General features: G+C 36.3%; 1 protein-coding gene across 2 annotated transcripts in view; it reads right to left on the bottom strand.

Annotated features, from left to right (window-relative positions):
• The window catches only part of LOC5569282 (dendritic arbor reduction protein 1), a 375,741-nt gene extending 356,154 nt beyond the window's left edge, over positions 1-19,587 (bottom strand). The window contains exons 1-2 of one of the 2 annotated variants that reach the window (XM_021854296.1): positions 18,984-19,587; positions 3,847-4,913 (exon numbers count right to left, since the gene is read on the bottom strand). In XM_021854296.1, the coding sequence (XP_021709988.1) occupies positions 3,847-4,297 (451 nt within the window). In that variant the 5' untranslated portion in view covers positions 4,298-4,913; positions 18,984-19,587. The remainder of the gene's footprint in view (positions 1-3,846; positions 4,914-18,983) is intronic. The other variant, XM_021854297.1, reaches the window with a different exon arrangement.
• Between the last annotated feature and the right edge of the window lie 5,523 nt (positions 19,588-25,110).

Genomic DNA, 25,110 nt, shown 5'->3' with positions numbered 1-25,110 from the left:
ATGGTGAAGGCTGTACGTATCCCTGCTCCAGCCATTGTATTTATTCGTCAAAAACGTTTCTTGGATGTGTACCCCTGGAGTATGCTTGTCGAATGTCTAGTATTAAGTAACAGTCTGTGCAGCTCAATGGCTGAAGACGTGTCCGTGTGTATTTTAACTTCATGCAAATCTTGAGAGGGCAAAGCTGGGATCGAGATGGAGAATGCATCAAATTTCAAACCCATCAAAATCAACCCATGAAAGCCTGAATGATTAGTAATATAATTATTGTTACCAACCTAATTATTATTATAAAGTTTTTAAATAATTCTTTGAGGCTCTCACGTCCTAAGTTAGTCTAGGTTAAGTTCAATTTGTTTTTAAAAACCTAATAACTAATGATTTTCAGACGTCTTGTTCGACAAAAATCTCCGATGACGAACTACATTGCCAACAATCAGGGCCGCCCATATTTCCCTATTTTTATGTTTGAAAGTATTTACAACTAATTGTGGTTATCCATTTTTTTCTGACACAGGATCATCTCATCTGAAAAATGCAATTGAATTTGAATGCCAAATTTAAGAAAATAGTGATAAGGGAAAAAATGGGATAAACTGGGTCCTTTCAGCCAAAGATTCTGGATGAAATGTACGTCATATCACTTTCCAGTTGATTCGCCAAAAAAATACGTTGATGACTGTATTCTAATGCAACTTAAGAACCAGTTCGCGAGAACCGCAACCCCCTTTCAAAGGGGAGTTGTATTGATTTTCTCCGATCAGGCTGAAATTTCAGGGGTTGTTGGGGTGTAAATAAGCCCCTTGTAAAATTTGGACGTATGTCACATATGAAAAAGCAGTTATCTCCATTATAATCGATAAATCTAAAAATATAAAAAAAACACAGCCGTTTTATTTTCGGAATTAAAAACCTGCGTGTTTTATTTTTTTTCGATTTGTTGATGTTTATAAAGAAGTCTGCTTTTTCAGTTTTCACATTGATATAAGTAATATTGATATTCCAATAAAATTTGAAGTGGAATATTAATATTACTAATATAAATTAGATCCTGTGTGAGGAACAAGAATTTCAAAAATGACAATAGTTTCCTTATACGTTCGTACTGAGTAACCAACCCAGGCAGAAAACCGCATTTTATGTACTTGAAAATATCACTCTTCCTATAATTCATAAAAATGTTCTGTATTCTGCTTTTGGGTTTGATTAGGTTGAGTGGTATTATTCCATATCGTATAAGTGTCTTTCGATGTGACGATGTGATTTAGAAAAAAAAAAAAACAATGACAAGAATATCTGAAAGAATTTTGAATCCTTAGAGTTAGGCAAAAATATGAAACAAATATAGGTGTAATTAAGTTCAAACAGCTTGGATCCAACTGCCAATGTTATAAAGTCACCATCAGTGCAGAAGCTTGCTATGTTGGTTCCTCTCAACTGATATTAACCTTCGGGCTGTCATGCTGTTGTATTTTGTACAACAGCTGTGATTTATATGCTATTCTTTTACAACAAAGATATCTATCGACACAAAAACAAAATGTATTCCTCAAGAATCTTCTTAAAAATAATACTCAATAGTTTTTATTTACAGTAAGGCCCTTTATTATGCGGTAAAATCGACAAATGTATGTAGAAGTCACATAACAATGAATGCACGGTTCAGGTAGACTACAACTTGAAATCGATATATCTCAAAATCCAAATAGTTTCGAAACATGGGGTCTTCGGTAAAGTTGTTCTGGAAGTCGAGCACTATCTGATGGTACCTCATTTAATTTATTGATTTATTTATATATTAGATATCTTAGGAGTACGTTCATTTAGAAAGATGCCGTTTTCGACAAAGTTGTTCAGTTACTCAAGGGCTATCATTGTTAGAGAAAGGTGATTAAACATTTTGCCACCCGGCGGCTCTAGTGAGCATGAATCTTTTGTTTTGCAGATATCTCAGGAGCGTGGCCACTTAGAACGATGGCGTCTTTGGCAGGCTGCTAAGATATTTTCAAAACAAAACTTTTTCTCCATTTTTTGGGCTTGAATAATGATAGCCCTTGGCTTTTTAAACAACTATGTCAAAGACACTATCTTTCAAAGTAGTTCGGCTTCTGAGATATCTGAAAACAAATGTTTCGTGCTCACAAGCGCCGCCTTTTGGCAAAATTTTGAGTCAACTGCCTCAACAATGATAGTTCTTGAGATACTAAACAACTTTGCCGAAGACGCCATATTGTTATGTGGTCAGGTTCCTGAGATATCCACAAAAAAGTTTCATGTATACTAGCGCCGCCTGGTGACGAAATTTTGAATTTCTTGGCTCAATAGCCTTTGAGCCACTGAACAACTTTGCGGAAAGCGGCATCCTTCTAAGTTGTCGGGATCCTAAGATATCCGCAAAACAAAAGTTTCATGCTCACTAGCGCCATCTACTGGCGAAATTTAGAATTTAGATTGTCCTTGAGCTACTGAACAACTTTGCCTTAAAAGCCATCTTCCTAAGTGGTCAGGCTCCTGAGATATTTGCAAAACAAAACTTTCATGTACACTAGCGCTGCCTGGTGGTTGAATTCCGAAACTGAATAATCACCGCATGTCAGCCCTTGATCTCTTAAACAACTTTTTCGAAGACGGTTTTTCTATAATTAATGTAGATCGTGAAGTATTTTATTTTTAACATGAAAAACTAAGGGTGTTATACAAAGTACAACGCGCGACTACTCGCGTTACAAAAATTCGCACGGCGCCAAAGGGTTCAAATTTTAATCTGGTGGTGCGAGTTTTAGACTCTCGTCGCGGGTTGTTGGAGAAGATTCTGAAGATTCAGATTATACAAATAAGCTTTCTTTAAAAAGTGATTTTATCCATTACCGCGAATTCCATATCACCGAAAGATCCATTATCTCGAATGACATTACACCGAATTCCAATATAATGGGACAATGTCATTCAAGGTTATTGTACATTTGGGGTAATGGAGTAGAATTTAACAAAGTAGCCTACCTACGGACGAGGCTCAGGATTAAATCCATGACCTTCTGCATATTAAGTAGAAGCAAAATCAAAAAGACCATCAAGCCCTTCTATTTTGGAATCTATCCTCCAATATTGCACTATACCTTCAAAGGCACTTATCTCGCGAAGGAGGCATCCCAGAACAAAACAAAACAAGAGAAAATTAAATAAGAAGATCATAAACATTGGACTACACTGAAGTGTACTTCATTATGGAAACTACTGAAACTATAGTAAAAATAATGGTAGGTTTATTTTTTCCTCGGGCGCTTTTTTCTATAGAGCTTCCTGGTATACTTAATTACCCCGCAGAGTTTACAATTACAATTACAATTACATTACAATTTAGCAATTACAAACGACATTCTGGGAAAAGTATTAGAAACATATCCAGAAATCCAAATTATAATTAATTTAGTAAATAATCCTGAACAGTAAATAATTCTGTGTACTGGAAAAATATGCAGCTCTTTTAGAAACGTTTAACTATTTACTCAAAAATAATAATAAGTAAGCTGTCGAAACATCATAGTAGTCGAAACATAAGTGATAAATTATTGTCGTAGCAAAGGGCTAGTACAATTTTTATATCACTTTCAAAGTAATTTTAGGGAAAGGCCCAAAAAATCACAAATAAGTTCAAAATTTGATGAGGCAAGGGTACTTCAAGAGTGGGCAGTTAATTTTCAGAATAACATATTGATTCTAAATAACTTATGACCAATAAACTGCTTTCCATGGGCTTGTTTACATTCATAATCGCTAGGCACAAGGACAACAAGGTTACACTCTATATACAGAAAGATTATCGAGTAGTAGTTGAAATCGACTTACTTCCCGCACCGTAGCTGCCGTAACTTCCGTAGGCGGTTCCGGCGCCTAGGCCGTTAAACTGGTGCACAACACCAGGATGGTGCTGAAGGTGGTGTTGAGCTGTTTGATGGTGTTGTTGCGGTTGCTGGTGGTATTGATGGTGGTGATATGGTGTTGATAAACTACCACCATTAGTTCCGATAGAATTCACCGCGTTTGATTCACTATTGATGGCACTCGGAGCACTACTTATTGTTACACTGGCACTACTACTGGTGTTGATGGCTTGGTTCAAATGACCCGAAATGGCACTGTTGGTAGAATGGCCACCAGCACTTCCGACGGCGTGGGACGGAATCGAGTGTTGGCCGTAGCTACTACTACTATTACCACCACTACTATGGTGGAGATGATTGATCGCACTGGTACTGCCGTTGTAGATTTGATCACTTTCGCGACGCATAGCGAGCATTTTTCGGGCCGTCTACGAGAGCAGCGCTCTTGAAACGAAAATAAACAAAACTAAAAACCAAAAAATGACGACCACTAATTGACACGATCTCCATATCACGATTTTCCGATCTCCGAACTCTTCAATCCAAGGTTTCACGATTGTAAACTCTGAAGTAGGTTTTTACGTACAACACCCCCGTGCACAATAATTGCACCTGTTTGAGCTCTTCATATAACTAATTTCTAGGTTTCTCAAAACGAGATCACACTCTGGTTGTAAGACATCGATTTCACATTAAGGACACATACATTTTCGATATGAGGATCTTCACCGCAATTTTACTCTAGCCACTGAAATATCTTCTTTTTTGTTACACACTAGTTAGCACTAGAAATTCTTCGTTGTTCATTAATTGTGCATTTAAACATCAGATCAAAAAACCTTTCTTTCGAGATTGTACTGCGCGACAAATTTCACAATATATGTTCACATTTCCTGGATAAGGGCGTTGTAACTTCCAAATGATTGTCTCAAATCTCATCAATTTTTCCGCATAGCTATGGTAGATGATGTTGTATACATATGTAGTTTTCAGCCCCGGTTCTCCAAGTAAAATGTCACAGTCAGAGGTATACTGAAATGAAAAACGTAGAGAGGGAAAACAGGGATGATTGCCATCAATTAATTGGGATTGAGCACATAATGGAAAAAGATTTAATTGGAGGTGATATTGGTTTCGGTTGTTGGGACGTTGCGTTGCTTTTGGCTTGAGGGGCTTAAATGACTGCATGCAATTCACTTCGTCAGTGGAATATTTTTGGATATCCGGAATGAAACGAACAGTTTCAATTTAATCAAGGTACAAATGTATTCAAGCGAATGTTTTAAAATTTGTAAGATACAGCTACTCTTCAAAACGAAGTTACACAAAATCGGGCTCTTCTGGACCAACATACCATGTGTGTAATTTTAATATATCATGGAAATCGTTTTTGTGCCAATTTCACCTTCATTTTCTCAAGTTTTACGACACACAGAGATGGCAAGGATTGCTAAGCTTCTTTAGACGCTTGAATTAAGTTAGCTACATGAAATTAAGTACGATTCACACAAAATCGAGCCTTTGTGTTGTGTTATTTTGACAAATGCTGAAAAACCTGCTCCTGTGATCATGTCTTCTTTTTTGCAAAGTATTTGTATTTTATATTCAAAACCATGAGTTGGACAAATGTTGGCAAAAGCTATCCAACAGGGAACACCATTTTTTTAAACCCATGGATTCCTGGACCATAGTGACTCTTTTTTAGTTTAGATTATTGCCATAAAACTGGGAAAGCTTCAATATTATTTAAAATGATTCAAACTTTATAAGTCATAATTTATTTGGTCAAAATCCTAAGTAGTTGTTTTAAGTGGATTTACGCAAGCTGAAAAGTAATACAAAAAAAAATAAAATAATAATGCCAAAACGAATGACGGGCTACTTAGCCTTAAATTTATAAATACCCTATGTATCCCAGCAAATCCGATACCGTCAACGAATTCACACATTTTAGGAGGCAGATTAAATATTATATGACCAGCTTTGATCCAGTATCAGTTGATATGCATCAATTGTTACATTTGGGCTACTGAGGACATGAATGACGTATTCAAAATATATGTGATATTTAGTATCAGTGCAGCACTAATAGCAGTGATGCACTATGGGGTATCAGACGGTCATAAATCGAAATGTTTTGATTCCTAAATCATTTTTGGTTATTTTCTACTTAGTACTAACAATATTATTATGAAAAATTCAAAATTTGAAAATGCTACTTGCTTAAGTTCCTGAGATATAAAGTATCAAAGTCAAAAATAGATGCAAAATTTACAATTTTCGGCGACAACAACCTTTTTCTCTAAGATCATTAAACAATTACATTTTCATTATTGCTTTCTGCTGGACTATTGAAATAATGTCATATCACTAATAGAAAAAAAATTAAACATGAAATAATTTAAAAACTTTAGAAAAAAAAAATGCAAATTTGAATTTTGATAGTCAAAAGCTTTTTTTCTTCGCATTTCCCCACACTTTTGAAATCAAGCTTGAAACTTCTACAAACATTTCTCACAGAAAAATCTTGTAAAAAATTGCAACTTTGAAAGATATATCATTTTTATTTTTTTGTCATTTGATTTTTTAAAAATGCATGTTTTAAATAAGTTTTCTTCCACATTAACAATATTTACAGATTATCAGAATCTCGTTATTTTCAGTAGGCCTACAAGTTTTTGGTTTATTTCGAATCTATTTTATTTTATCCTTAGGGTATCCACCTTGGTATCCACCTCAAAAATAGGTGGAAACATGATTTGAGGATTTATGAAATTAAGCGATTTTTAATCTGTTGTTTTGTATCCATTTGTAGTAAGGGAAATGGACTATCGAAATACTTAGGAACTATGAAAATTCGCCACAAGAAATCAGGTTGAAATTGTTGGCCACCAAAATTTGAAAACAAAAAATATGTTTCCGTGGCAACCTGAAATCGAACAAGCACCTTGCGATCGATAGGCTCGTGCGTACACCTCGCGCCTATCGACGTCTCGATGTGGAAATGTTAAAACGATACATAAAGCGTTCGTATTGCAATAATTGTTCCATTGTTCATATAGCAAAATGTATAAATACACTGCGGAACACGTTTTTGTCTCAAGCACCAAAATACCGCTATTCACTCAATTAAGGGTTGTTGAATCTATTGCCGTTTCCAGAAATATCATAGCACGTCTAGTTTTTGAGATATTGGCTGTTGAAAATGCAAAAAATGACTATTTTAGCCAACTTGCATGCAAGTTTGCCAGCTTGTATGGCAATTTATTTGCTTAATTTGTCATAGAATTCAAACTTTATCTTTATAACATTACTTATCGGCAAACTTTATAATACTTTCGATGCGGAAAAATTATTTTTTGATGGTTTTAAAAAATATTGTATTTTCCCATATAAGAAAAACGACGAATTTTATATGGAGACAGAAAACATGTCGAAAAAATCGGTTTAATTTAAATTTAATCGCGTAATTTCAACCAAATTCATTCCAAAATGAAAGTTTAAGTGCAAAATAGCATGCTCAGTGGATTTGATCACAAAAATTTACGATAAATTATACTTTAAATTTCATATAAACATCAATAAAATCAATGTTTTATACAACTTTGGTGACTTATAGCTAAAAATTGTGACGTGCTGGAACATTTCTGAAAATGGCATCAGATTCAGCAATCTCAAATCTACTCGAGACACATATTTTGATCCTTGAGACACGCAAAAATGTCATTTTTGTTACGCAGTGATATCGATAGTCCAGTTCACTGCGTGCAGGAAACATCAATCGCTTCTTGAGCACACACAAAAATATGATTGTGTGATATCTTCAACAACAGTTAGTACTTAATACTGGCAATTGAATTTTACATATGAGTAGAGATTGGTGCTTCGTGAGGCCCAAGCAGGACGGTTCTGTTTTGCGTCGTCCGATAGATTTTGCTCACGGTTTCGCGCGTGTTTTCGTCACCGGAGATTTTTTTTTCCTGTTTTGGAGCATCTTGCTGGGTAGTGCTTCATGAAGCCTAAGCAGGACAGTTCGGTTTTGCGTCGTCCGATAGATTTTGCTCACGGTTTCGCGCGTGTTTTCGTCGCCGGAGAATTATTTCCCTGTTTTGGAGCGTTTTGCGGGGTATGTATTTGGGAAGGCCCAAGCAAGACGGTTTGTTTTCGGGACGCCAAGAAGTTTTGCTGTCAGTGTCAGTTTTGTGTTCAGTCGAGAATGGATTACCAACTGGTGAGTTCGTTTCATGCTTATGATAACACATTTTTTCTTGAAAGCGTAACTTTTATGTTATATTAAAGCAAACTTTGTATGGTTCGTCACTATAAGTGTCGGCATTATGCTTTTTTCTTATACAATTCCAATATACACATATTTTTCTCTCTTTGACATTATAAAAAATTATCTCTTGAATTGTTCGATATTGTGAATGTTGACGTATTTTGTAAAACTTCTACCATATCGAGACAAAATGCACAGTAATACTCATATCTAATTTTCAAACAAACTATGTATGGTTCGTCACTTCAAGTGTCGGCATTATTCCTGTTTCATATAATTTAAAATATATACGTGTAATTTTAAATTTTCGTCATTAAGAAAAACGTCTTTTGAATTGTTCGACGTTGACGTATTTTTTAAAGCTTCTACCAAAAACTTCTCGAGACAAAATTACAAAACTAGCTTTAAATATAAGTCGTATATTTCCCCCTTGTCCATGGATCGCATCACCGACCAGAGGTGACTCCCAGATCTTTTCCTCTCTCACTAATTAACACCCTTCCCGTGGTGATTGTGGAGATGCAGATGAGATTTTCGGTCTCTAGAAGCAACAATCATTACACCCTAACATTCCTTCCCCATCCCAACTGACTGTAAGGACTTGGCCGGCGCCGTTATTGATCAATAATATTAGATCTGCTAAAATTGCACTTCGAGAGTAAGCGGAAACTCCCATCCCTTATTCATTTGGATCGTAGTGCAATTCTTACCAGTTACGATCAATCACGGAGAAGCAACCATTGACATGTCCAGTCAGTCTACGCTATGCTATGCTATGCTATGCAATTGAATTTTACTGTCAGTGCTTCTAAAAATGATGCTATTGTTGAGAAACTAGAAAAATGTGAGCACCATCATCAACAGTGATAAGAGAAGCTCTTGATAATTGCGCTGTTATCTTTATTTTCGATGTAAAATTAAATCATATGGAAAATGTTGGAAATGCTTTCCATTTATGGAATCAGAAGATGATAACGATAACTTAAAAGATAAGTTATATAAATCATATTGAACATTTATTGTAAAGTTGCATAATATTCTGATACCAATCAACTGTAAAGAGCCAACAAACCCAGAAAAAATGGATGAGTATTGTAAAGCTACTTACAAAAAATACTTCAATTTGTATAGTTGGTATAAAATTCCTGCAACTGTCCATAAAGTTCTGGCTCATGCTGGTGAAATAATAATACACTCACCTGCACATTTAGGTTCACTGGAAGAAGTTACCAAATACCAGCATAAACTTTTGAAAATAGTTAGGACCCACCATGCAGGAAAACGATCCTTAGAGGCCAACTTGCATGACGTTTTTCCTCGCGCTTTGCATGAGCCAGATCCATTTTTAAGCTCCATTTGGGTAACGAAACGAAAACACAAAAAAAAAAGTTTCTGTTAGTTACCCTGAAGTCTTGCGTAACTTTATGATATTCGAGGATTCTAAAAACGATTTAGCTGGTGACACCTGATACCTGATGGTGTCCCTTGATACTTATAATTTACAAATTTAGATCATACATTGCCAAAAACAAATGAAAAAACGCTATAAAACTAAAAGAGATATGTTTGACTGTCTGGTTGTATGGGGATCCCCCATCCCCCATCAAAATGTGACCGCTCATCATTGTGATGATTGGCTTGTGAGCCTTCTTAGTGATTTGCTAAGAAGAGTGAGAATAGTTTCCAACATAACAATAGTCAAACTCGCACTTTTTCTGTTGATCATGATGACTTCTGATAGTGAGTATTTGTAATTCCGCAGGAGTAAATGCTATTTCTGAACAGTACAATAACTGTTTGGGAGGATTATTGTTTTTTGGGTTTTGATTCATAATTCCAAATTGAATCTTAATCCATACAGTGCAATACTTTAGCATATTTCATCACGGTTTTAGCCATCAAATATGGTTGTAAGAAGCTGAAACATAACGCTGATGATTTAAGAAAAAGCGTTGAAGCAGTGTACAATGGCCAATAATTCCCGAAAGCTGCAAAAGCTTTAGGTATTTTTAAAATCACTGTCAGAGATGCGGTAATACAGGGGATAGGCAAAATGATTAAGATAGGCCAAATTTTACTTTAACTCAAATGCTTATAACTTTATAAAAAATTGATGAAATTGAATGCATCCAGAATCAGTCGACGGAAAGTTTCAGAAACTTGCTTGGCCATGCAAATTGGCATTCGGATACCGGAGATGTTCCGAATATTCCGAGATCATGACCATTTCCGTAAGACTGAATCCGGAAAATATGGCCAGCATGTCTGGAACCATATCAATATGAGTGTTAAACTTCAAGATTTTTGAAAGTATAGCTCCCGAGAGCATTTTCAAAACCAGCGACTGCTAGACTGCTATATAGCAAGTTAAAAGTGCCCCGGTAGATGTGGTCATGTTCCGAATTGACCACTTCTCTAGGGGCCCTTGGAATAACCACTCAACATCTTGTGGTTCTTAAAATACTCCACATCCTCTGTTCCGTACGGAACGAGCCGTAAACATGCGCGACTTAAAGTGTTCCTGAATGTGGCCCCTTCTCGACCCACCCTGACTACGGCACTGAGTGCACGAGTATCAACTGAGAGCGTGAGTACCATGTGAGTGACCAATAGGAACCCAAGTGCCGTGAGTTCCCTATGAGTGACTATATCCACAACGAGAGTTCCGCCAGTGAGTGCTGTTCCAGAAGCTTCGAGAATGAGTACCTTCGAGAATGAGAACCGTCGAAACTTCTAGAACAGGAATGCACTGATATAAATACGCGACCGCTCCACCATGTGAGTTAGTCTTGATTCAACCGCCGCGAGTATACTATCGACCGAAAGTGACCAAAAGTGAAAGTACAGTGAACAGTAGTGTAAATAGTGAACAGTAGTGTAGTGTAGTGCAATAAAGTATACTGTGGACTAACAGAATCAGTGGTGTTGTTCCTTTCATTCCGAAAAATACAGTCCACCCCGACCCGACCGGAGTTGGCCACGGTTAACGCGCCAACATCCTCTAAGGCACATGGAACTTACTATCCATGGTAGACGGTGATACTAAAACTGCTTCCGGAAGCATGAACCTTATAAATATTGAGCTTTATTACCCAAATTGATATGATTTCGTACATGTGTGAAATTGTCCACTTTCATCGTGGTACCTCGAATCTACTATACAGTGGTCATAGCAGCTGGTGGTTCTGGAAGTGTTTTCACCTACGAAAAACTTAATATTTTATACTCATATTGAAGTAAACCGGACATGTTTTGAATTGACCACATCCACCGGAGCACCTGAAATCTACTATAGAGTGGTCATGGCAGTCGGTGGTTCTGGAAATGCTTCCGGAATTATCACTTTCAAAAATCTTGAAGATTTATGCGCATATTGATATGGTTCCAAATATGTTCCTAATTGGCCACTTCCCCCAGGGCACCTGGAACCTACTTTAAAGTGGTCAGTACGTCTAATGGTTCTGAATGTTCTGCTGGAAGCATCATTTTGAAGTTTGATGCTCACTTGGAATAAAAAAGACTAGGATAAAATTGACGCCTCTAGCATGAATTTTGAATTGTGGGCAGCTGTACGGATTACGATTCACGGGTGTGATTTTGATTGAATCTTATTAGAGTGTATGGATTTCGATTCAAGACAAATGATTTCAATTCCTATTTTTCAAGGTTTCTACTCAACTTCAGGCTCATGTTGGGATTAATTACGTCTTAAAAGATGTTAAAGTAATAGAAAAGGAGTGATCGATTGCCTTTTACAAATCCAAATATTTTTTTAGAGTTTTTTATTTGGCTTAGTGCTTAGGTGTACGGATTTCGGTCCCACACGGTACTATGTTGTTAGTCGCTAGAGGCGATTTTTTTTCATCTTTTCCCTAGTCTCATCCCGTTTCCTGATAATTCAAAAAAAAAAATACTGCGTTTTGTCCTTGTTGTTGGCAACTGTTTCTGAAATTTGATCTATTTGATCATGCAGATGGTTAGAGACATGGAATTTGTATGTAAGTCCCGATATAATGAACGAAGGCGGACAAAAATCATTAGTACTAACTCAACAAGGACTGGAAAATACTAATAATTCAAGGACTCACGTGAATGCTGATTACTAAACAAGATTTCCAACTTGATTCGGTTCTAATTCTAGTCCTCTTTTTATCTAGTTTTTTCCTCTGGGGCAAATTGATCGCTGGGGTGAATTTGATTAGCTCGGCATCAATTTGTATTTCCTTCCAAGGCTACTTAATGTTTTGTTGGTGTCACAGACATTCCATCTTTTCTTGTTCATATATGTTTAATGATAATTCTGAACAATTTAATTTTTAGCAAGGCTAGTTTTGCATATACATATTCAAAGCTTTTGAAGATGTTAGCAATACTTTTGGAAATGTCAGTACTAAGCAATCCACTGGTGCCAAGCGTACATGCAGGTTTTAATGTTCAAAATGTTATTTATGCTTAATATGAACTATTCAACTTATTTTTGAAACCATACAGCATAACAAGCATAGTTTGTGCTCATGAAATCGTTCATTCTCGAATAACGTGCTTAATTCATGTGAAATATCGTACATTTAGGTGAAGCGTGCTGATTTACAAATATTAGTACATATTTCAATAAAATTACCAAATACACGAGTTATAAGAATGTTGACAACATTTTTAGATTAAGGTGTCCTCAATCTAGTAGAAAATGATTTTTTTAGTTCTAAACCTGTTTTGTTGTATGAAGATCAATTTCGCCCCAGTGCGTCATTTTTAATTTTTGATATAAAAAAGAATATTATGAAATAATGAAAGTAATTTTAGAATAAATCGTATACAAAAACTAATAGATTGAGCTGAACAATCGAAGTTTGAATAGGAATTAATGAATGGGCTTGGGATTAGCTTACCATTCTTCAATGTGCACAAATCGAGAGCTCAAATTTTAAAAGTCAATAACGGCACCGGCCACATTCTTACGGTCATCGGAGAAGGGAAGGAATGTTAGTGTGACTCCCGTTGTTACTAGTGACCGAGATCACCTCTGCATCTCCACAGTAGTCATGGAAAGGATATTGGGTTAGTGGGATAAGGTAGAGATCTGGGAGTCACCAATGTTTGGTGATGCGATCCATGATATAATCACGCCTAATCAGATTCACGATATAATCGCATTGTACGCCGAACAAGTGTTCATCACTCGCTGCCGCAAGAGGTAGCGACGCGATCAATAGATCAAACACTACCCAAGTAACAATTCCACAGCAACTTGGCTTTCGTGGGGATTTATTAATGTTTTCTGGCAGTTATGTGATTGCTTAGAGGCGACATTAAACGGTGCCAAAAGGCGATATTTTGTAATTATTGGCTGTTTTCAAAACCTTTTAGAGCAAAACATTAAGTCAAAATTTTGTGGCTACAAAACCAGCTTTATTACAGCGTACAATAAATTTTTTCAACTGCTTGCCGTGGCTAAACGACTCTTATTTGTTACGGCTATGATAAAAGACTCATATAATACTGCTTGTTGTCATAAAAGCTGCTTCTAAGCTGCATGACTTCCACTTGGTTTCTGATGACTTACCTTATTTATACCTCCCAAATCACGTTGGGGCTCATAAGATTACTTACATACTTACCACACCAATATAACGTCACTAATATTGCACTAAGGAACACTTATTCTTAATGGGAAAATGCAAAACTGATATGCGTTTTTATTTTTTTGCGTATATTCTTCAAAAACAGTACGCCCCGAAAAAAAGCAGATTTATTTTCAATCAGCATTTATTAAGGCAATTTTAGATCCACAAATGCTGAATCATGACAGTGTGCCCTTATTTATGTATTTATGATAACAAAACAGCATTTGTCGATGGCAATCTATCAATTATGGTTCTGCCATATTAATTTCACTCTAGTTGCCACAACTTTCAGAGGGGGGACAGGCAAATTAACTTATTTCTCATCACATTTCACAGTAAAAATCACTCGGCACTAAAAATTCGAGCACTATATCCAAATGAATCACTTCAAATAAAAAGCACTAAGAAATAAATTATCACAGACGCGTTTTCAATCTTATTTTGTTATGTTTACGTTGGAATAAATCCAGCAAGATCGACGTTATGATAAAATCATTTTGAAGATGAAGCGACATTCATCCAAAACAATTGAAGATGAATACTGGTCCCAAGTACCATCTATTGATTCTCTGTGTAACTACAGCTGATCTCGCAATAACGGAGTAGCATCATGAGCGGTCAATCATGCTCATGAAGCGACATTCATCCAGAACATACAATACAATTTTGCTTTATTCGTGTGACATAATTATACACTTCATAGCCTCTTTCAGAGTGGGCCAACTAGTCACGTTCTAATCTACAAGAGGTTTTGGGGGATGCGATGAAAGCAACAGTGCCTTGACCGTGGTTTTATGGGCGTTTATTTATAGCACCCTGGAAGTAATTCGTAAAACTAAAATTGTTACTTGGGTAGAAACGATCCGCGGCGCTTTTCCATTTAACTACGCGAACGACGCGCGACATGTTCGACCCCACCCTCATCGCCCGCCCCCTCAGGAGCAATCGTCAAGGTCGAAGGATCAAACCCAACTCATTTGAATTCCAAAGGATAACATAACAAAAAGATGTTAAAGAGTAATCACGGTGAATACTACCGATTTGATAACTCAGAAATCAAATCGATTAGGATTCATAAGGGATCACCCTTTGCTGAGATGTAGACCTTTATGAAGGATGTAAATAGGATGTAATGAAAATGTAGTAACGCAACATGCACTGTACACTAAGAATATGGGTGGAAGACTGTAAATGTAAATAATTCAAAGTGTTTACAGCTGCTATCGACTTCAGTGTGTTTTGTGATGTGCAGTTTTATAGTATGGTTGTTTAAACTTTACCGTATTCAGAGCCAGTTTTTCAAAATGGATAAACAAGTTATAATGGCGAAAGTCCGGTTGTGTTCAAATACTTTCCAGACCAATTTATTTCGTTTAGTGGCATAAAAAAATACTGTAACTTTTTCTGAACGCGTTTATGTTATTGATATTCAAAGTTGAATTGAAATACCGGGTACCCCCGTTGGTTTGACCACATTTAATCTGAACACTTTTTAATTTGTACCCCGCTAATTTGCACATCATTCAGATTAAAAATGGTTCAAACGTCATTTAGCTCATGGAACGTAGTGAAGTAAAATGGAACGCTGTGCAGAACGGAGAGCAGAATCAAAACAAAACAGTGAAAAGGGTAACCAGAAACACAGTTCTAGGGTGACTTGATGTTCAAATTATAAATGAACCCCGATGGTTTGCATGAGGTATCGTTCAAATTAACGGGGGTACACTGTATTAGTAAAAATGGAATAAGGTACCGTGGGGCAAGTGGGTAATGGAAATCGTATAGTTGAGATTCTTCAAATTCTAAAGACTTTAAATTGAAATAAATGAGGTCGTCTTTATTTTTTAACTTGACTCCCACCAAATATAAACAGTATGCTAAAATTGATTTTAATGTAAAAATGAAAAAAAAAATACAGAAAAAGTTTTTGCAAAATGTCACTTCTCACTTGCTCCACAAGTTTTTGAACAATAAATTGAAATTTAGTTATATTCACGATTTCTATTAACTTCAACATTAGTTAAGGCGTCTTGTTCCTTAGGTAAGTAACATGTAAACAAAGAAAATTTTATTCTTGTCAATTCAATTTTCTTCTGTTCAGTTTCGGCTCTGTAGAATTTTCACCGGTCGTTATTTGTTTCTAAGAAAGTCGGATATGACATAAGATAACTCTTCGGGCAGAAATTATTTTTTGGAACGGAATCCTTCAATAGTATTCGGATTCTTTTTTGTGTGGATAGACCCATACCCCATTTTTATGTTTTCGACTAGCTTTACATTTACATTCCATGAGATTCCCGTGCGTTCTCTTATATTGCAACTTTTCAATCAACGTTTTCCTTTCATTCGGCTGTCCGAAGTAGACACATCAATATCGTCTGGCAATCTCTTTTAGAGAAGTTCCATGATCAGTAATAGCTTTTATCGCTTTGAGTATTGTGTTTCTTGAAATTGCGAACCTTGTTTACTAATAGCTACCTAAAAAGAAAACACAAATTCAATCTCTAATGAGAAACTTTTTACTTGCCCCACGTGATTAGAAAATGCTCTGAATGGTCTTAAAGGTTTACGCATGAGTTTGAAACGTGAATACATATATTCAGTAAAATATACAAATTATTTTCACTTACCCCATTTACCCACTTGCCGCGGGATACCTCACATAAATTTGGTTTGCGATTGGCATCTTGCCCATTTCATATGTAATTTCGCTTTTGAATATTTTCAGCAAACCTTATGTAATTTCCAAGTTTGTTCTAGAAAACTTGTATGCAACGTTGCCGAATAAAGATTTCTGATCAGAAAAATGTTCGGAATTTATTATATTTTGCTTGGTTTCTATATAGATACTGAATGATAAGTTTATCCTCATTAAACCATTATACGGGCCTCTGATTATTGTATGGTCATCACTGTTATGTGGTAATAGCAATTTTGCATAATTTTTCAATATAGAATTTTTAATAGCGCTGTTTAAGGAACAGACATTTAAAAATGTATCATTTTAAACGTTTAATCTAGTCCCATAATGAATAAAAAATAAATTAAAAATATTTTCTAATTTTTTTAACTTCTTCTGTTTGATTCTATCTAAGACATGTGGCACCTGACTTATTGTTAGATTTATGCTACTCTTTTATGATCTATGTGTTGTCAGAAAACCGGAAAAAAATGAAAATTGAAAAGCTGGTGCTGAAGTTGTCGCACAAAATATTGCTGGCAACGCTGTTTGGCAGACCAATCAGCGGCTTATTAGTTTTGGCACGAAACTCAAATACGTTTTGTCGAGTCTCTGTCTCAGGTTTTTATTATTGCAGTATTGCTGCATATCGTTAAGTAGAGAATAAAAAAATAGTCAATTGGCAAATAAATAAAGCTCATAGTTGATAAATGTGGAAATGCTCATATCATAAGTACATTAAGCTAAAAAGCAGAATCGGGCCCAGTAGAGGTGTAACGTCAGAAGAAAGGAACATTAACGATGCAACATGCGCAGCGAAACACCAAACATAAATTACAGCTTGCGTTAAAAATTCATATTATAATAACGTTTTGCGTGCATCAAATAGTTTTCAGAATAAAATTTTCATGTTATCATTTGAATAAGGTCACCCCAAGAATAGCCTTACTTATTACAGGTCGGACTCGATTATCCGGAGTATCGATTTTTATTTCACTCCGGATAATCGAATCCTCCGGATAATCGAATCACTAAGAAAAAAATTGAAATCTTCGACAAGAGAACTTAAATATTACCTTTTTTCGTTGTTTTATCTCTATGATGCGGTGGCGTAGCCAAAAAAATATTTCTAGGAACTGTAGAGGGTTTTATAAGAAAAAATAATGTTTGATCAACATGCACAAAAAACACTTTTTCAAACCCACCTTTCCTTAAATACGTTCAAAACTGCAAAATCATTCTTATTGTATATTGCAATACCAAATTATCTCAGATTTATGCATGAAAAATGAAAAACAAGAACATCAAAAAACAAATTCCGGATAATCGAGTCTAAAATTCCGGATAATCGAATCCCGGATAATCGAGTCCCCGGATAATCGAGTCTCCGGATAATCGAGTCCGACCTGTACTTATTATTTAATTGAGCCATTCGCAAGCTTTTAGAATATTTACAATATTTCAAGTGAGTAAAATTACTCACGAGTGAGTAAATGTTAGTCGAAAACTCACTCACGAGTATGAGCTGTACAACTGAAACTCACGACTGAGTATACTCACGCGAGAGTTCAAGCTGTACAACTCATACTCGCGAGTGAGTTTGCAGTTTTCAGTGAGTACTCACGAGTTTCCCAACACTGGTGTCACATACGAACAAAGAAAAAAATCAACACCTAATGATTGTTTTCAATTCTAAATAAGATTAATCCGCGTTTAAATTGTGATTACACTATTGAACCCCAAAAAAGACATTACATTTACTACGCAATTGAATTGAATGGATAAATTTAATAGAAATTTGCGAAAAAATAAACCGTCTGTTTTCTGAGAATCGAACTCACAATTCCCAATTCTCTTAACAAAGGCGTTATCAACTACACCATGAATACATGAACGCAGAAGGCAATCGAAATTTGATTTCAACTTTAAAGTTTTACAAAAATCAATTTTAATCGATGTCAACATGTCAACTGCAATAATGTTATGAACAAAACTTTTAGAAATATACCGATAGATGTTATCATTTTTTGAGTAGATCTTTATTCTTTCAAATCCGAATCGAAATAACTATTCTTATTTTTTTATAAATCTTTGAAACTATTGAAAATAACAATATTTCCAATGCTTACATGAATGTAGATGTTTATTTTATTTTTAATTCATCAATTTATCTTACATTGCATGTGCATTCTCATATCTTGATTCATCATGAATGCATATTGGGAGTCATGCACAAACTTCGTCACGCTCCAAGGGGGGGAGGGAGTGAAGCCAAGCGTGATAAGCCTTGCACATTTTTCGAAGGACTCATATAAAAAAACATGACAAAAGGGGGGGAATCGAAGAAGTCAATTCCTTGCTTAGCATACATTATAGATTTGCTTTCATTATTTTTTTAAAGTTTCTGCATTTAAAGTTTCACCAAAAACATTCTAATCTACCTTTAAAAAAAATGATTTGAACTGAAAACTGGTCAGCTTAGGAAAGCCGAAATACTAAAATGCCAAAAGAATTTTTACCGTAAATTCCAGCAGAAAACATTCACCCAATCGCATTTCACGGGGCATCCGTCGCGGCGTAGCCAAATTCACTCACCGTCGGTCGGCCACAACGACGACGGTAATAATCGAGCAGCTGCAACACGCTCGGCGTGACACACGTTTATTTATACCGTCTGACTTACAGGTCCTGAGCCGCACTATTCACAAAACTACTGCGCAATTTATCCACTCGAAAATTCACTTCCTTTGGTGGTACACTTCAGTTTGACTTGCTTCAAATGCACTTCGGTTCGCATCAATTTGCGAAGTTAATAAGCTTCGAGATAATCGCCTAAAATGTCGCCGTCGTCGTTTTTTTCGTCTTCGTTCAATTGTACGAGAGATACAAAGTCGTTACACTACAGAACACAAAGCCACACTTTTTACACTCGGAGGGACCGCGGACTCTTTTCGTTGGTTGTCGTTATCGGAGCAAAAAATTATGGATTCAATCACCGAGTCACCGGATATTGATTTTCCAAATCGTCGATCGCGCTCGCTAATTCGGCGCCAATCGTTCGGATCGCGTTGTCGAACTAAAACTTTTCATTCGACAATTGGCGGCGAAAATGGCATCGTAACCATCCGAACGGTCAAACCGACGAACGAACAAACGGCGAGCGGGAGAGCGACGAGCGAGAAGAAAATCTGCCAAAAAATTAGCCTCGCACACTCTCGGCGCGGTTTTTGTCACGGTCGCGCGGAAACACACACTCGATCTTCACCGGAAAGTAGCCACGTATGAAAACGATCACCTCAGTAGAATGTGGCAACGGCGACGACGATGACGACCACCACGTTAATACCTGTTGCTAATAAAGATCCCGTAGATACCTACGGGTGTGTTGCTTTGAAAAGCGAAAATTTTCGCGAATTTCCACCTCGCGTCGGCTGACGCAGTACCGATCCGATGCACAGTGGCCGCAGTTCACGCAAACCCTACAATACAAAAATACAAAAATACAATTTTTATTCAAATGTAACAAATCCTAATTCTTTGTCAAAATACGATTTCTGTAGGCAGTTTGGCTGTTAATTCATATAATGTAGATTCTATTGTACACTATAGGTTTTATAGCATTTGAATGGGTTCCACTACTAAATTAGTTGTTATTTTATATTCGACAAAAAATTCACGAAATTCGTTAAATTCAAAAGAATTCATTTTAACTGACATGTCTATACTTCACACGGTGTGAAAAATCGCATATCAGCCAATCGATCTTCTTTGGGCAATTGTTATTCAACACTAAAAATATCTGCTCAAAGTAATTCCAACGGCAGAATTTTATTTGATGAGTGCTCTTCAGGATATTTCTCAATTCAATACCCTGATAGCCCTACATGTTTTTCCTCTTCTAGAAATCCATCTACGATTGACTTGGTCTTAACCGACTCTAGTCATCTTTGTAGCCAATTAGTTACTCATGCTGATTTTGATTCTGATCATGTCCCTGTTACATTTCAAATATCGCATGAAGCGATTCTCAATCCTACCAGCTCCACTTTCAATTATTTACGAGCCGACTGGAATATATATGAAACGTATGTTGACTCTAATCTTGATGTTAACATTTCTTTAGAAACTAAAATTGATATTGACAATGCTCTTGAAATTTTAACAAATTCCATTGTTGAAGCCATGAACATTGCAATTCCAAAATGTGAAGTAAAATTTGAATCCGTGATTATAGACGATGATCTTAAACTCTTGATCCGTCTTAAAAACGTGAGGAGAAGGCAATTTCAGCGCACTCGTGATCCTGCTATGAAAATTATATGGCAGGATTTGCAGAAAGAAATCAGAAACGTTTTGCAGATTTAAGAAACAAAAAATTTGAAAATAAAATTTCTCAATTGGACACCGGCTCTAAGCCCTTTTGGAAATTATCTAAAATTTTGAAAAAACCTCAGAAGCCAATACCGGCATTGAAAGAGGAAAACAAATTATTACTAACTAATTGCGAAAAAGCTCAAAAACTTGCTATGCAGTTTGAAAGTGCGCACAATTTTAATTTAGGACTTACTAGTCCAATTGAAAATGAAGTTACTCAGGAGTTCGAAAATATTCTCAATCAAGAGAACGTTTTCGCCTGGGAGACTGATTTGGAAGAAGTGAGAACTATTATTAAAAAATCAAAAATATGAAAGCTCCTGGCGATGATGGAATTTTCTACATCCTCATCAAGAAACTTCCAGAAAGTAGCTTATCATTTTTAGTTGATATATTTAACAAATGTTTTCAATTAGCATATTTTCCTGACAAATGGAAAAATACTAAGGTTGTTCCAATTTTAAAACCAGACAAAAATCCTGCAGAAGCTTCTAGCTATCGTCCAATCAGTTTGCTTTCCTCCATCAGTAAACTTTTTGAAAAGGTTATTTTGAACAGAATGATGACCCACATCAACGAAAATTCAATTTTTGCCAATGAACAGTTCGGATTCCACCGTGGACATTCGACCACTCATAAACTTTTACGTGTAACAAATTTGATCCGTTCCAACAAATCTGAAGGCTTTTCTACTGGTCTTGCTCTTCTAGACATAGAAAAAGCATTCGACAGTGTTTGGCATGAAGGTTTGATTGTAAAATTGAAAAATTTTAATTTTCCAACATACATTGTTAGAATAATTCAAAGTTATCTGTCAAATCGTACACTTCAGGTTAATTATCAGAACTCCAGATCTGAAAGACTTCCTGTAAGAGCTGGTGTTCCCCAAGGCAGCATTTTGGGACCAATATTATACAATATTTTCACATCTGACTTACCTGAGTTACCTCAGGGATGTCAAAAATCTTTGTTTGCGGATGACACAGGCCTCTCCGCCAAAGGACGAAGTCTGCGTGTCATCTGTAGTCGATTGCAAAAAAGTTTGGATATTTTTTCTTCATACTTGCAAAAATGGAAGATTTCTCCTAATGCTTCCAAAACTCAACTAATAATATTCCCACATAAACCGAAAGCTCTTTATTTGAAACCTTCAAGTAGACATGTTGTCACGATGAGAGGGGTTCCAATAAATTGGTCAGATGAAGTTAAGTATCTAGGGCTCATGCTAGATCAGAATTTAACTTTCAAAAATCACATTGAGGGCATTCAAGCCAAATGTAACAAATTTGTTAAATGTCTCTATCCCCTTATTAATAGAAAATCAAAACTTTGTCTTAAGAACAAGCTTATGATATTCAAACAAATTTTCAGGCCAGCCATGTTGTATGCTGTACCAATATGGACTAGCTGTTGTAATACCAGGAAGAAAGCTCTACAGAGAATTCAAAATAAAATTTTGAAAATGATTCTGAGGCTTCCTCCCTGGTATAGTACCAATGAGTTACATAGAATATCCAATGTTGAAACATTGGAACAAATGTCAAAAAATATAATTAATAATTTTAGGCAAAAATCGTTACAATCTTCTATTGCCACGATTAATGCGTTATATGTTTAGGTTAGGTTAGGTTAAGTATATTAAAAACTTCTTTTTTTTTCTCTTATAAGCAGGTGAAATCAACTCACCTGTAAAAAATCTGAACTGCTACGGCAAATGAAATGTAATATGTTGTTAACAAAATGTTAATAAAATCTTAGATTTGTTTTACCAAATTAGGATGATAGTGTTGTCTAATAACACAGAACACCTAGATATAAGAAATAATGAATGTAATGTTTGAAATGATACTAATAAAGAAATAAAAAAAAAAAAACTGAAAATATCTGCAATGAAATTCATTTTTCTGACTTTTGGCTAGCTTTGGGCCACTGTTCGATGATGAGTCAAGTTCATTATTCAATTTTGCGGGCAGTGTGTATGAAGCGGATAACGTCCAAATCAGTATTCGAACAGAGTTCAAATGTTTATTTCGATTTGTTGGGGCTGGTGTTCAGTTGATCACCCTCTCTCAATGATCACATTCTCTACATTTTAACCCGGAATGATATAGGGAAAAGCGAACGCGGGGTTATCACATAGATAATCGTAAGAACATACTACGCTCGTATCAGGGGGTGTGTGTGACATGAAATGAGAATGAAAACTATGTTTGTAATTTTATCTACATCTACGTCGGTACAATGGTGCATGTATATATATCTTTGATTCGTAATACAGCAAATCTTGGGGCATGAATATCAACATTGATCATACAATTGTAATTGTGCCATCGAAGGATGGTATGCAATTTGTTATCTGTTTATTGAAAAACTCCATTTTTTTTATCTTTTGTAAGTAGGGCAGAGTTGGTAAATTCTAAGCATGCTGTCCCATTAGTACTTGTCATACACACCGGCTGCTTGGGCACGTCAGGAGTCAATCATCAATTTTAACCTCCTTTTCGGGAGCAGCCTAGATAGCCACGTAATGTCGGTAGTGGTTGTTTCAATTGGCTAAGAATTAACAATACGGACTGCCTGTTCCGGTGGTAAAAGTCCACCTCACAGGTGACCCCCAATTTATGGTGTCTGCTCGAATAAAATCAGTCACGAGTTGACGAATTGGCATGTATCAGATGAGGAATCATTATCTGATCATCGTTACATCTTCTTTGAGCATTCAAATGTAACTGCGCAGACTTTGCGTCTTAGGAATCCCCGGTCAACAAACTGGGAACTCTAGATTGAATTGATTTCGACCAAATTTCATGGATATTCTCCGTCCATTGAAAATCCAAGTGATCTGGATGATGCCGTTGATACTACAACATCCTACATTATGGAAGCTATGGAAGAAGCATGTCCTCAGTCTGTATAGACTACAAAAGGGATCCCATGGTAGAATTCCGATCTGACTTAACTCAGGAAACATATAGAAGGAGTTCGAAAAGACGCCGTTTAGCTGGATCAGAGTCGTTCAAGTTGGCTCGCAAGGCTTACAAGAAGGCTCTTCGTTCTGCTGAACGATCCGGCTGGAAAAACCTTTGTTTAAATGTTTCCATTTTGAGTGAAGTTAGTCGGTTGAATAAAATGCATGCAAAATCTAAGGACTTTCAAGTGAACGAAATTCGCTTACCTAATAGTGACTTTATTTGTTCTGATGGAAAAGTTTTATTCAATACACATGTTCCCGGATGTGTGGACAAAGCATCTATGGATGAACCAAATGTCTTTTCATGCAGTTATGAGTCTCTGACTTCGGCTCGCAGTATCGTAACTACTGAATCGATTTAATAGGCATTCAATAGTTTTGCTCCTTTCAAATCTTGAGCGAGTTTAGTTGAGTTTATCAAACATGTTTTGAAAAAGCTACTTGTAAGCAGTTTTGCTACCGGTTATATTCCCAGATCCTGGCGTGATACTATTGTAAAGTTTATCCCGAAAGGAAGACGTGCGTCGTATGAAGAAACGAAGAGTTTTAGACCAATCAATCTGACCTCTTTTCTTCTGAAATGTTTATTTGGCAAACATGCCTCTTCATGTTAATCAACATGCTTACCGATCTGGAAAGTCCACAGTGACACTTTTACACAAAGTTGTATACGATATCGAGAAAGCATTCGCTCAGTAGCAATCCTGCTTGGGTGTTTTCTTGGATATTGAGGGGGTCTTTAATAACGTGTCTTTCGATGCCATATTGGAAGCCGCACGAAACCATGGGCTATCTACAATAACTACCAATTGGATTCATCAAATGCTTAAAAACCGATATGTCTTCTCGACATTGCGTCAAGCAGCGATTCGAAAATTGACTGTTAGCGGATGCCTCCAAGGGGGAGTCTTGTCACCACTTTTGTGGAATTTCGTAGCAGATACACTATTGAGGCAACTCAATAATTGCGGTTTTCCAACTAATGGATTTGCCGACGACTATCTTGCTCTGATAGTTGGTATGTGCATAAGCACCCTATTTAACCTGATGCAAAGTGCTCTTCAGGTAGTTGAGAGTTGGTGTCGCCAATATAGCCTTTCGGTTAACCCGAATAAAACATCTATTGTTCTTTTTACGGAAAGACGAAACCGCGATGGAATTCGACCTTTACGTCTTTTTGGCACTGAGATTAATGTGACTGATCAAGTAAAGTATGTCGGAATCATTCTAGATTCCAAACTTTCATGGACACCTCACATTGATTTCAGAGTCAAAAAAGCTTGCATGGCCTTCGGTCAACG

Source organism: Aedes aegypti, chromosome 3 (genome assembly GCF_002204515.2).
Source record: "Aedes aegypti strain LVP_AGWG chromosome 3, AaegL5.0 Primary Assembly, whole genome shotgun sequence".
NCBI lineage: Eukaryota > Metazoa > Arthropoda > Insecta > Diptera > Culicidae > Aedes > Aedes aegypti.
Note: the sequence above shows the minus strand (reverse complement) of the source record. Positions and strands in the feature narration are given on the sequence as shown.